Here is a 12,892-nt window from a genome sequence, read left to right as displayed (position 1 = left end):
CATTCCAGAACTTTACATTTGTTTGTTTTCAGCCATTCTCATGTAGACTTGCTTGTGCGTTCTGGATCTTTGTCTTGCAGCATGACCCAGCTGTGCTTCAAGTCGCGTACGAATTGCCTGACATTCTCCGTTAAAACGTTCTAATACAGAACAGAATTCATGGTTCCTTCAATGACGGCAAGTCATCCTGGTCCTGAGGCAGCGAAGCATCCCCAATCCGTCACACTACTACCACCACCACGCTTGACCGTTGTTACGATGTTCTTACTGTGGGATGCAGTATTTGGTTTTCACCAGACATAACGGGGACCCATGTCGTCCAAAAAAGTTGACTTAAGTTTTGCCAAAAAGAACCTGGATGATCATCAAGACTCCTGGAAGAATTAGTCAAAATGTGAACTTTATGGACGATCAGGAGGCTGGAAAGATTAGGCATGGGGGCTCTCAGATCCTCAAAGTTCTTCAACTACACCATTTGATAGTGTCTTGACTAGCTGCATCACCGCTTGGTACGGCAACTGCAAGGCACCCGTCCCAAGGCGCTACAGAGGGTGGTGAGTATGGCCCAGTACATCACTGGGGTCGAGCACCCTGCCATCCAGGACATCTATACCAGGGGGTGTCTGAGGAAGACCCAAAATATTGTCAGACTCCAGCCACCCAAGCCATGGACTTTTCTCGATGCTACCGCACGGCAAGCAGTACCAGTCTGGAACCAACAGGACCCTGAACAGCTTCTACCCCCAAGCCATAAGACTGCTAAACAAGGCTGCTAAATAGCTAATCAAATTGCTACCCAGAATACCTGCATTTACTCTTCTTTTTTTTTAACTAACTGTCTTGCGCTGACTCTATCCACACCCTCTAGACTCTACCCGCACACATATACTTACACTGACACCCCAACACGCACACACACACACACACTATATATACAAAAGTATGTCGACACCCCTTCAAAATAGTGGATTCATCATTTCAGGCACACCCATTGCTGACAGGTGTACAAAATCGAGTACACAGCCATGCAATCTCCATAGACAAATGTTGGCGGTAGAATGGCCTCACTGAAGAGCTCAGTGACTTTCAATGTGGCACCATCATAGGATGCCACCTTTCCATCAAGTCAGTTCGTAAAATGGCTGCCCTGGTCAACTGTAAGTGCTCTTATTGTGAAGTGGAAACGTCTAGGCGCAACAACGGCTCAGCCGCGAAGTGGTAGGCCACACAAGCTCACAGAACGGGACCGTTGTGTGCTGTAGGGTGTATAGATCGTCTGTCCTCAGTTGCAACACTCACTACCAAGTTTCAAACTGTCTCTGGAAGCAACGGCCGCACAAGAACTGTTCGTCAGAAGCTTCATGAAATGGGTTTTCATGGCCGAGCAGCCGCACACAAGCATAAGATCACCATGTGCAATGCCAAATGTATGCTGGAGTGGCATAAAGCTTGCCACCATTGGACTCTGGAGCAGTGGAAATGCGTTCTCTGGAGTGATGAATCACGCTTCACCATCTGGCAGTCCGACAAACAAATCTGGGTTTTGCGGATGCCAGGAGAACGCTACCTGCCTGAATGCGTAATGCCAACTGTAAAGTTTGGTGGAGGAGGAATAATAGCCTGGGGCTGTTTTCATGGTTCGGTCTAGGCCCCTTAGTTACAGTAAAGGGAAATCTTCTGAAAGTATTCTGACCCCTTGACTTTTTCCACATTTTGTTACGTTACAGCCTTATTCTAAAATATTATATATTTTTCTCATCAATCTACACACAATACCCCATAATGACAAAGCGAGAACAAATGTTTTAAACATAGAAAACAGGTACCTTATTTGCATAAGTATTCAGACCCTTTGCCATGAGACTCAAAATTGAGCTCAGGTGTATCCTCTTATCATTGATCATCCTTGATGTTTCTACAACTTGATTGGAGTCCACCTGTGGTAAATTCAATTGATTGGACATGATTTGGAAAGGCACTCACCTGTCTACACTACCGGTCAACGTTTTAACACCTACTCATTCAAGGATTTTTCATTATTTTTTTTACTATTTTCTACATTGTAGAATAATAGTAGAACATAAACTATGAAGTTACACATATGGAGTCATGTTGTAACCCAAAAAAAGTGTTGAACAAATAGTGAACCTGATGGTTACTCGTGACAGAGCTCCAGAGTTCCTCTTTGGAGATGGGAGAAGCTTCCAGAAGGTCAACCATCTCTGTAGCACTCCACCAATTGGGCCTTTATGGTGGAGTGGCCAGACGGAAGCCACCACTCAGTAAAAGGCACATGACAGCCCGCTTGGAGTTTGCCAAAAGGCACCTAAAGGACTCTGACCATGAGAAACAAGATTCTCTGTTTTGATGAAACCAAGATTGAACTCTTTGGTCTGAATGCCAAGTGCCACGTCTGGTGGAAACCAGGCACCGCTCATCACCATCCCTACGGTGAAGCATGGTGGTGGCAGCATCATGCTGTGGGGATCTTTTTCAGTGGCAGGGACGGAGAGACTAGGCGACATTGAGGGAAAGATGAACAGAGCAAAGTACAGACAAATCCTTGATGAAAACCTGCTCCAGAGCGCTCATGACTTCAGATTGGGGTGATGGTTCATCTTCCAACAGGACAACAACCCTAAGCATACAGCCAAGACCATGCAGGAGTGGCTTCGAGACAAGCCTCTGAATGTCCTTGAGTGGCCCAGCCAGAGCTCGGACTTGAACCTAAACCTGCAGAGAAGAATGTGAGAAACGTATCTAATACAGGTGTGCCGCGCTTGTAGTGTCATACCCAAGAAGACTCGATGCTCTAATCGCTGCCAAAGGTGCTTCCGTCGCCATATGTGTAATTTCATAAACAATTTGAATATTTATGTTAATGTGGTATTTCAGTTTTTTTATTTGAATACATTTGCAAAATAATCTAAACCTGTTTTTGCTTTGTCGTTATGGGGTATTGTGTGTAGATTGAAGAGGGGGGGGAAACTATTTAATGAATTTTAGAATACGGCTGTAACGTAACAAAATGTGAAAAAAGTGAAGGGGTCTGAATACTTTCCGAATGCACTGTAGCTACCTCAACTACCTCGTAGCCCTGCACATAACCTTGTTGTTTTTACTCGTTACTGTTATTCAGTGAATTTTTATATGCTCAAGGAATGATTTCAATCGCAGAAAGATCCCTGTACTCCGCCAGCCACAGTCACCATCTACGCGCTAGTTTCTCGCTATCCACTGACATCATCACAACGCTCAGGTGAAGGCTAAATGCTTCCGTACGTTGGCTCAGTTGGAGCAGAACCCAGACACTTGTTCCCTAAGGACCGAGGTATACAGTGTAATACTGTGAGGTGTAAAACCATTGGATAAAAGGGCTTATTTCTTACTGCTTCTCTGTGAGTACACTGATTCAGTCAAGTGCTCTCCTGCTTTGTGTCTAATAGACAATGATTCGAAAACACTTATTTAATCAGGTAGGACTGGTAGGTAGTTCAAGGGGTATGAGTGGTAGCTTATGACTGCATCCCAAGCGCACACTATAAACGAAATAGGGTGCCATTTGAGACACAACGATTGAAAGGTAGCTGATATAGAGTGAGCTTACTCTCACTAGTCCACTCTGTAGGCTTGTCTAGTCTCGTGCTCACCTATACAGTCAATCTAATCGACAGAGTCTGCTCCAGGGTCTCCCCGGTCCTCCACGCCCACCAGGGGCATGACCAGGGCCTCCATGCAGCCCAAGGTGGAGCAGGACGTGTCCAACCTGAAGAGCATGCCCAAGGGACTGTCGGCCAGCCTGCCCGACCTGGACTCCGAATCCTGGATCGAGGTGAAGAAGAGACCCAAGCCCTCCCCGGCCAGAACCAAGGTGAGTGGAGTTGACCTGATTGTCTATTGGCCTTCCTCTCCCTTAATCCAGTCACTCTATGTCCAGTTGAGTGGTCTGGCAATGAAAGAGGATACAGCGTAATGGCTTTCACCTCAGACCATTATCCTACATGATACCTGTAAAAAAAAAACAAAAAAAAAAAACTCTATAACAAAGATGAATGTCGGTTCTATTTGATTAGGGCCATATAAAATCTGTCATTTTTGTTGTTGTTGCCTAATTCACTTATGTTTTTCCCAAATTCCATTTTCTCAGTTTTGTTTTTCAAGCTTTTGTATTTTTTACGTTGGAATTAACGGGAATATATGGTAATTAATGTTAATACCATTTTAAATGGATATATTTATCATATGGAAACAGAAACCTTTTACCTTATCGTAAGTAGACAAATTGCAAATGATTAAATCCTTCCAATCGAAATAAAACAATTTAGTTACAAATTGAACTTTAATTAAATTAGTTGATTCTTCACATGGGATGATTTTGCTGAACAACAAAAGGGAATATATAATGATCCCCCATGATCCATCGCATCTCCATATAGAAACTAAAGCTTTGGTTGTCTTCCTCTCAGGCTTCCATGTCTTCTCCCTGGACCTCCTCAATGTCCACCTCTTGAACATCAGACTCTGAGGCCTTATCTTCACTATCACTTTCCAACCTTGTTGAGGATGGCTCGTTGTCAGGCTCAAAAAGCCTCAAATTTGCCTGGATGGCCACCAATTTTTCAACCCTTGTATTGGTCAGCCTGTTGCGTGCTTTGGTGTGTGTGTTCCCAAACAAGGATCAATTGCGCTCTGAGGAGGCTGATGTTGGTGGGATTTGGAGGGTGATGAAGTCAACAGAGATCCACAAAGTCTCTTCCACCAGGTGGCTGATGAGATATGTTGGCACGACTGCCATATTGCATCTCTATCCCAAAGCCCTTGCTTGTAAGTCCACTTCGTCAGACTGCCAAGAACCTTGCCTTCATCCAGGCCAAGGTGGCGAGACACGGTAGTGATGACACCATAGGCCTTGCAGATCTCTGGCCCTGACAGGATGCTCTTTCCAGCATACTTCCGGTCCAACATGTACGCTGCGGCGTGTATGGGCTTTAGGCAGAAGTCTTCATGCTTTTTGATATATTTCAGAACTGCAGTTTCCTCTGCTTGGAGCAACAGTGAAGTGGGCAGGGCAGTATGGATTTCTTCTCTTACATCTGCAAGTAGTCTGAAAATCAGACAGGATGGTATTGTCTCCCTCAATCCGTGCAATGGCTACTGCTATAGGTTTCAGGAAAAATAAAATACATCATCCAGGAGGATTCTCTTGATGGGCCTATCCATATCGGCAGACTGTGATATGGCCACTTCTTGGAGAGACTCCTTCCAGGAGACTGTCAAACATGATGATAACACCACCCCAACGGGTGTTGCTGGGCAGCTTCAATGTGGTGCTCTTATTCTTCTCACTTTGCTGCTATAACTTGATGACCCTTCACATACCTAACCATTTCCTTGGCTCTCTTGTAGAGTGTATCCATTGTTTTCAGTGCCATGATGTCCTTGAGGAGCAGATTCAATGCATGAGCAGCACAGCCAATGGGTGTGATGTGAGGGTAGGACTCTACTTTAGACCAAGCAGCCTTCATGTTCGCAGCATTGTCTATCACCAGTGCAAATACCTTCTGTGGTCCAAGGTCATTGACTGCCTTCAGCTCATCTGCAATGTAGAGAACGTTGTCTGTCCTCTTGAGGAATACTGGTTAATTATTCCTTGCCCACGAACATTCGACCACCCATCAGAGATGATTGCAATAGTCTTTCTCTTTGATTTGCTTGACCTTCACTTGAACTCTGTTGAACTCTGCATCCAGCAAATGAGTAAATAAAGCATGTCTGGTTGGAGGGGTGTATGCTGGGCGAAGAACATTCAGAAATCGCTTCCAATACACATTGCCTGTGAGCATCAGAGGTGAACCAGTTGCATACACAGCTCGAGCAAGACATTCATCAGCATTTCTCTGACTACGTTCCTCCATTGAGTCAAAAAAGCGTCTGATTCCAGGAGGACCATGAGCTGTTGCTATCGATAAGGTGTCTGATTCATCATTTTCACCTCGAATAGAACTAGAGGGACTTTTGTCAGAGGTTGCTTGTTGTGAGAGCTGAGGGAACTTTACGCACTTGGCCAAGATGATTCTGCATCTCTGTTGCATTCTTCACATGATTTGGCACTGTATTTGCAAATGTACACAGCTTTTCCTTCTACATTTGCTGCAGTGAAATGTATCCACACATCAAATAGTGCCCGTGGCATTTTCCTGTAAAGATGAGAAAAAAATGAGTAAAAGAAAACAAACAAATACAATTCCATGTACAGATAAATAGTTAAGCAGTTAGATTAAACAACTCCTTTGTAATATAAATGTTTTAAAATGAAACATGTATAGAAACAGGTGAATTAACACTCCTCAGTTAGCAGGCTCAAACAAGCAAAAACTAACTAGCAGAAATTGTTTAAACACACTTTGCTGTTGGCTACTATTTACTAGATAACAAAAAACAAAAAATCATCTGTCATATAAAATATATTCACCCCAGCCAGTATTGTAATCAAAACTTACCAGAAAGCATGTCGTCCTTGGCTCGGACAGTGTAGTAGTGTGGGCTCAGTAGCATCTCATTAGTGTGCAAGATCTTGAGAATGCACTGCACTTGTGATGGAAGAATGCACTGTGCATGCAGATGGTTGCAATTCCATTGAATTGGGGATAGTTTAACCAAAATATGCCACAAGACCTAGAATTGCCTTGTGTATCCCACAAAAAAGGTTCACTGTTATAAGCTAACTTTTTTTTAAAATAATTTAATCAAAATTCCTTGGCTTTAACTTCCCATGGAAAAATATCAGAAATTTACCGGAAAGTTTCGGAACCATTGCACCCCTATGTGTGGGGGATTGTTCTCAAAATTACACCTTCTTTTAATAGAAAAACAACTAAATGTAATGTTTTAAAGCTGCAATATGTAACTTTTTTGATGACATCAAATTCACATGGAAAGGTGTTTTATAGATCTGTCACTCATCGAAAACAAGTCTAAGAAGCAGTTTTGTGTGCGCTATTTCTATGCTTCCCGTTAAGTTTTGATTTTGTCTTTTAATTTCGGTTTGTACACCAGCTTCAAACAGCTGAAAATACAATATTTTTGGTTATGGAAAATATCTTTCACAGTGGTTTAGATGGTACTATGAATCTCTACAATATAAAAATTGTAGAGTCTGAAATCTATTAGAATTTTTGCAACCAGAAAATGGCAGAGCAATTTCTGAATAGTGCAGCTTTAAGTCCACAGCAATGCCCAAACCACATCAGGTGACCACTTTTAAGGTCTGGGAAAAATCTAAGACATTTCTATTTTTTGGTGTAGATACCCTTTAATTAAAGTGCTCACCAGCCAGGGATTTGTTTGATTAGGTGTTTTTGTAGTGCACATGCGATTGCAGAGCTTGCTAAACAAATCGCCACTGGATTGATGTAAGTAATCATGATCTAATTCTGCCAGGTAGTAGGCATAGACCAAAGCGTTTGTTCAAAGTAGTGCACTACATAGGGAATAGGTTGCCATTTGGGGTGTGTTCAATATGTTGCTGATCATCACCAGTCCATTCCCCCTGCCTGTGGTGTTATCTATTCATCCTCTCACCAGCACCCTCTTCATGGTGTCCCTGCCTGTATACAGTATGACTGTCTGCCTGCTCCATACCTCTACATTGCCCTTTCTCTACTTCCTTGTCTCCCTCTCCACCCTGGCACCCATCCATCTCTCCACGCCTCCTCCCATGGACGTTGACTGACGGTAGACCCCTTCGTTGCAGCAGAACGAAGACGCTCTCTCCCCGGTGCCCAAGGCAGGCCTCAGCCTGGTCCCCTCCGCCGCCTCAGCCAAGGAGGAGCAGGACGAGCCCGAGGAGCTGGACTTCATGTTTGACGAGGAGATGGAGCAGATGGATGGCCGCAGGAACACATTTACCGACTGGTCCGACGAGGACTCGGACTGCGAGATCGCCGACAACGACGTCAACAAGATCCTCATTGTGACACAGACGCCGCCCTATCTGCGCAAGCACCCAGGGGGTGACCGCACGGGCCACCACACGTCGCGCTCCAAGCTGACCAATGAGCTGGTGAAGGTGATCAACGACAGCCTGTACTACTACGAAGCGGGCCTGTGGGATGACAACTACGAACCCGAGTACGCCACCATCAAGGTCAGTCCCTTTCACTTTGACTTTAACTCTGTAGTCAGGTAGCAAGCACTCTTATCTAGAATAGGTGCGTTAATTTGAGGACTGTGAGGATGGATATTAGAATTTCCAATAGGTAGTAACTAACTATTTGGGGACAGCCTAAGTAATTCCAGATTCTCTAGTTAAATGAGGCATGTGCCTAGTTTCCACCAGGCCCGGAAACCATTTAAAAAAAATACACTCTTGTTGTGACAGTCACTATTCAGAGATTAAAAACAAAAACAAATAGAGAACAATAATAAACCAATCGGTTATGAACAACCGCGTATCACTGATATAACTTAAGTGGGCTGTTTTTGTCCCCACTCCCATTGTGGCAGGGCACTTTGTGCCGTTCACGTGCCCCCCCATCCAGTGGTGTGTTAATAAATAAACCCTACCTGGGCTGCGTCTGCCTAGCTAAGGGCTCTGTGGAGTGGGTTTCAGGGGGGAAAATGGCTCTTCAGGTGTCTTCAGAGGTAACTAGGTCAGAGATGGCTCGCGCTTGAAAAGAAAAGTAAGTCTTGTTTCCTAGGTTGCATCCAAAATGACACCCTATTTCCTATTTACTGCACTACCAGAAATGTATGGGCCCTGTTCAAAAGTAATGCACTATATAGGCAATAAGGTGCCATTTGTGACAAAAGCTCAGTGTGTAGAAGTCAAGTTCTAGTTTAGTTCCTATAATTTTGTTATTTTTATACCAGTTTTGTCTGAGTAAAGTAGAGGGTTCTGTGTTGTGTTTGGAGGTTGTTACTGTTGACAAAGCCCCAGTTTGAAATAGTGCCATCATCGAACTTCCAAGTTAATATAGCCTAGTAGTATTCTTGGTCACCATGCCATGTTGGTGCGTGTCTGACCGTTGCCAAACTTTGAAGAAGGTACATTACGCTACACAGATCATTGTTGATTACAGCCTATTTCTTACTCCCCCCCCCCCCCCATCTTTTGTTTGACTCTTGGAATAAAAACAGTTTTTTGGACATGCAATGAGGCGGTGTAAATGAGCACATGATCAAGTGTTTTGCTTTTGAATGTTCATCACCTGGTCTGATTGATATTGGGACGATTTATCGGACACAAATAAAGGCTAGTCCTGGACTAAGTAGAGGTCTCTGGATCTAAATGGACCCAAGGACAATTGGACCTGACCCGATCATAAAAATTAAAATGGCGACCGAACGGACCCGAGAACAATCAGATCCGAACCCGAATGGCCCAGAGGACAACACCATAGACCCGCCCTGAACCCTAACGGATCCGGGTCTAGATTGGGCTATCTATAAGTAAATAAATGCACCTTATTAGTGGAAAATAAATATGCTTTAAGCTATGCAGAGCTGTGGTCAGGTCCATTCAGGTCCACTCGGGTCTAACCGCTGTAGTTACATAGACCCGATGACAATCAAACAGGACCCAGTCTCGAGGGACAAGTTAGAATTTTGGTTGGGTCTCGGGTATATCGTGTCAACCAGGACCCGTGAAGACCTTTTCACTAAGAAGCACTTTCAATGGAAAATCTCCATTGTACATGCTTTTTTATTCTAGGACTAGATCTGCCTCCCTGAAACGAACCAGCCCATTGAGTTTACCACCGCTGTTTCACTGAGCCTCCCTGTCATGTGGTTGTGTCTGCAGCAAGAGGTGGAGAACTTCAAAAAGGTTCACCTGATCAGCCGAGAGGAGTTTGACTGCCTGACCCCAGAACCCCCCGTCGACCCCAACCAGGAGGTGCCCCCTGGACCCCCCAAGCCCCAGCAGAGTGAGTACCACAGACACATGAGCGGATGAGACGCAGCCCTCTTACTAAGACGGGGGGTCACACAGCTATGGCTTAATCACATGCCAAACACAACCACTCTAATGAACCAACATTGGGGAAATAACACCAGATATAGAGAGCAGAATAATACATTGAATAAATTGGTGTTTCTATGGCTTTACAACACCGACAAGCTATAGGAATACCTCCACGTAAGTCTTATTCATGTGCATATTGAAGCTGTGATACAGAAGTGACCCATATGAACATGTGACTCATCTCTCAGTTCCCGTAGACGCCTTGGCGAACAAACTGTTCGGTGCCCCTGAGCCTTCCACAATAGCACGCTCCCTCCCGACTACTGTACCTGACTCGCCCAACTACCGCAGTGCCCGGACACCCCGCACGCCTCGCACCCCGCACCGGAAGGACCCCGCCATGACGCCCCGTTTCTACCCTGTTGTGAAGGAGAGCTGGCCCGTCGACGCCAAGGTAACAATTTTGTTTCGGACATTTTTGCTTAGACTTACCCACATCCCGTAGATCTACCAGGGTACAGTTGTCTATTGGTTATTGATTTTGACATATCTGACATCTGTCAGGCGGCACACTGCTCCTCTATTTATGCTAATACATTTAATTTGTGAAGTGTCTTTCATTTACATCTGAAACCTCCGACTAGGGGTGGATTTGGGTCTGGGCGTCTTGACTGCTGTGGCTACTGTTTGGTCAACTGTCCTCTCTCTATCCCCCTCTGTCTCCAGACCCCCAGGAAAAGGAAGACCAGGCACAGCTCCAACCCCCCCATGGAGTGCCACGTTGGCTGGGTGATGGACTCGCGGGAGCACCGATCTCGCACCGCCTCTATCAGGTGAGTCAAGTCCCCTCTCATCTCCTGTTGCTAACGTGCGCACTTGTTCATATTACTACAAAAGTATTTTTATGTCTTCTTTAGAACATTCCAGTGCAATAAGAATTGTTGAAGTCGTACAGAATTGTTTATCACTTACACATTGGTCCATGTACTTACCAATGCTGTACTTACACCAGCGTTTCCCAAACTCGGTCCTGGGGACCCCAAGGGGTGCATGTTTTCCTCTTCTCCCCCCCCCAGCACTACACAGCTGACTCAAACAATCACATCCCAATGATGAGTTGGTTATTTGAATCTGCTGTGTAGTACTGGGGCAAAAACCAAAATGTGCACACCTTGGGGTCCCCAAGACAGAGTTTGAAAAATGCTGACTTACACCCATTTCATACAGGCTTAATTTGTCAGTGGTGTTTGTATGTGCGTTTAATCACTCCTCTTCCCTCTCTCTCCAGCTCCAATGCCAGCCCCTCAGAGGGTACACCTGCGTTGGGGGGAATTGGCTGCACCCCCCAGTCGCTCCCCAATTTCCAGCACCCCTCCCACGAGTTGCTCAAGGAGAACGGCTTCACGCAACACGTTTATCACAAGTACCGTCGACGCTGCCTAAACGGTACTCACAGCTACCCATATCTTTTTCCCTGAACAAAGATCACACACAGATATATTCATTAATTGTGGTCACTCATTCACGCGCAGGCGCGGTCACTCATTCACGCGCAGGCGCGGTCACTCATTCACGCGCAGGCGCGGTCACTCATTCACGCGCAGGCGCGGTCACTCATTCACGCGCAGGCGAGGTCACTCATTCACACGCTTACACAGTAGATTCCATAGAGCCTTTGCCATTTCAAAAAATGACCCACAACATTTCATATACCTCTTCCATTGTTTACTCTCTCCTATTCAGAGACTAGAAAGTGAAGTCACACACGTCACATTATACTTGTGTGTAAATAGTTAGGAACACTGCGTATAGAAACAATAGCTGTTGCTTGCTTTGTCACACAGGGTGCATTCCAAATGGTCAAATGGCCTACATAGTGCACTACTTTTGAAAATATAGGGAATAGGGTGGCATTTGGGACACAGTGTCTGGACTGATCTTTCACCCCTCCACCCCACTAATCACAGAGCGCAAGCGGTTGGGCATCGGCCAATCTCAGGAGATGAACACGCTGTTCCGTTTCTGGTCGTTCTTCCTGAGGGATCACTTCAACAGGAAGATGTACGAGGAGTTCAGACAGCTGGTGGTGGAGGACGGCAAGGAGGGATACAGGTAATGCTTCATTTCATTCTTTGCTTAATACTTACCAATCTACCAATTATACACACAACTTTGATTGTAAAGAGCATAAAATTGCGTGTTGGGCAAGGAGAGCGCAATATGTGAAGGCTCTTGACCCGTAAAATTATTTGGGCCTAAAATTGTGTTTGGGAAGGGGAGGTAACAGGGGTAGACACTTGTTCCAGCCCTGCTCGAACACACCTGACTAAATCAAGCACAGGGATTTTTCTGCCAATGAAATTCTTGGGTGGTCCGCCTAAGCTTTTTTGGGGGGGCCGTCTAAACAGTGTACAAAATAATTTTTCAGAAAAAAGAAAAAACCTTTTTGTGTAAGCTTAAACAACTAAAACCAGATATAAAGTATGTAGAAAAGATAATGGACCTACTGAACTACAATATAAAGGCAACATGTAAAGTGTTGGTCCCATGTTTCATGAGCTGAAATAAAAGAACCCAGACATTTCCCATATGCCCAAAACATTATTTCTCTTAAATGTTTTAGAGAATTTGGCAGTACGTCCAACCAGCCTCAACCACAGCTGGCTTCTTCACCTGCGGGATCATCTGAGACCTGCCACTCGGACAGCTGATGAAACTTTGGGTTTGCACAAGCAAAGAATTTCTGCACAAACTATCAGAAGCTTATCTGCGTGCTCGTCATACTCACCGGGGTCTTGACCAGAGTGCAGTTCGGCGTCATAACCAACTTCAGTGGGAAAATACTCACCTTCGATGGCCACTGGCTCGCTGGAGAAGTGTGCTCTTCCCGGATGAATCCCGGTTTCAACTCTACCGGCAAGCAGTGTG

At 45.0% G+C, this 12,892-nt stretch overlaps 1 protein-coding gene and 1 non-coding gene across 6 annotated transcripts in view; both read left to right on the top strand.

Annotated features, from left to right (window-relative positions):
* Positions 1 to 12,892, top strand: part of LOC120066044 (la-related protein 1-like) — a 91,316-nt gene that overhangs the window by 63,918 nt on the left and 14,506 nt on the right. For 2 of the 5 annotated variants that reach the window (XM_039017120.1, XM_039017115.1), the window contains 7 exons: positions 3,675 to 3,871; positions 7,739 to 8,146; positions 9,803 to 9,926; positions 10,213 to 10,418; positions 10,691 to 10,797; positions 11,253 to 11,410; positions 11,932 to 12,076. In XM_039017120.1, coding sequence (XP_038873048.1) covers positions 3,675 to 3,871; positions 7,739 to 8,146; positions 9,803 to 9,926; positions 10,213 to 10,418; positions 10,691 to 10,797; positions 11,253 to 11,410; positions 11,932 to 12,076 — 1,345 coding nt within the window. The remainder of the gene's footprint in view (positions 1 to 3,674; positions 3,872 to 7,738; positions 8,147 to 9,802; positions 9,927 to 10,212; positions 10,419 to 10,690; positions 10,798 to 11,252; positions 11,411 to 11,931; positions 12,077 to 12,892) is intronic. The other 3 variants (XM_039017116.1, XM_039017119.1, XM_039017118.1) reach the window with 3 other exon arrangements.
* Positions 3,903 to 3,993, top strand: LOC120066879. The gene has a single exon (XR_005478858.1). It is a non-coding gene; the product is annotated as a small nucleolar RNA SNORA49 (small nucleolar RNA).

Source organism: Salvelinus namaycush, chromosome 21 (assembly GCF_016432855.1).
Source record: "Salvelinus namaycush isolate Seneca chromosome 21, SaNama_1.0, whole genome shotgun sequence".
Classification (NCBI taxonomy): Eukaryota; Metazoa; Chordata; class Actinopteri; order Salmoniformes; family Salmonidae; genus Salvelinus; species Salvelinus namaycush.
The sequence above is the reverse complement of the archived record's forward strand: the minus strand, read 5'-3'. Positions and strand labels throughout refer to the sequence as shown.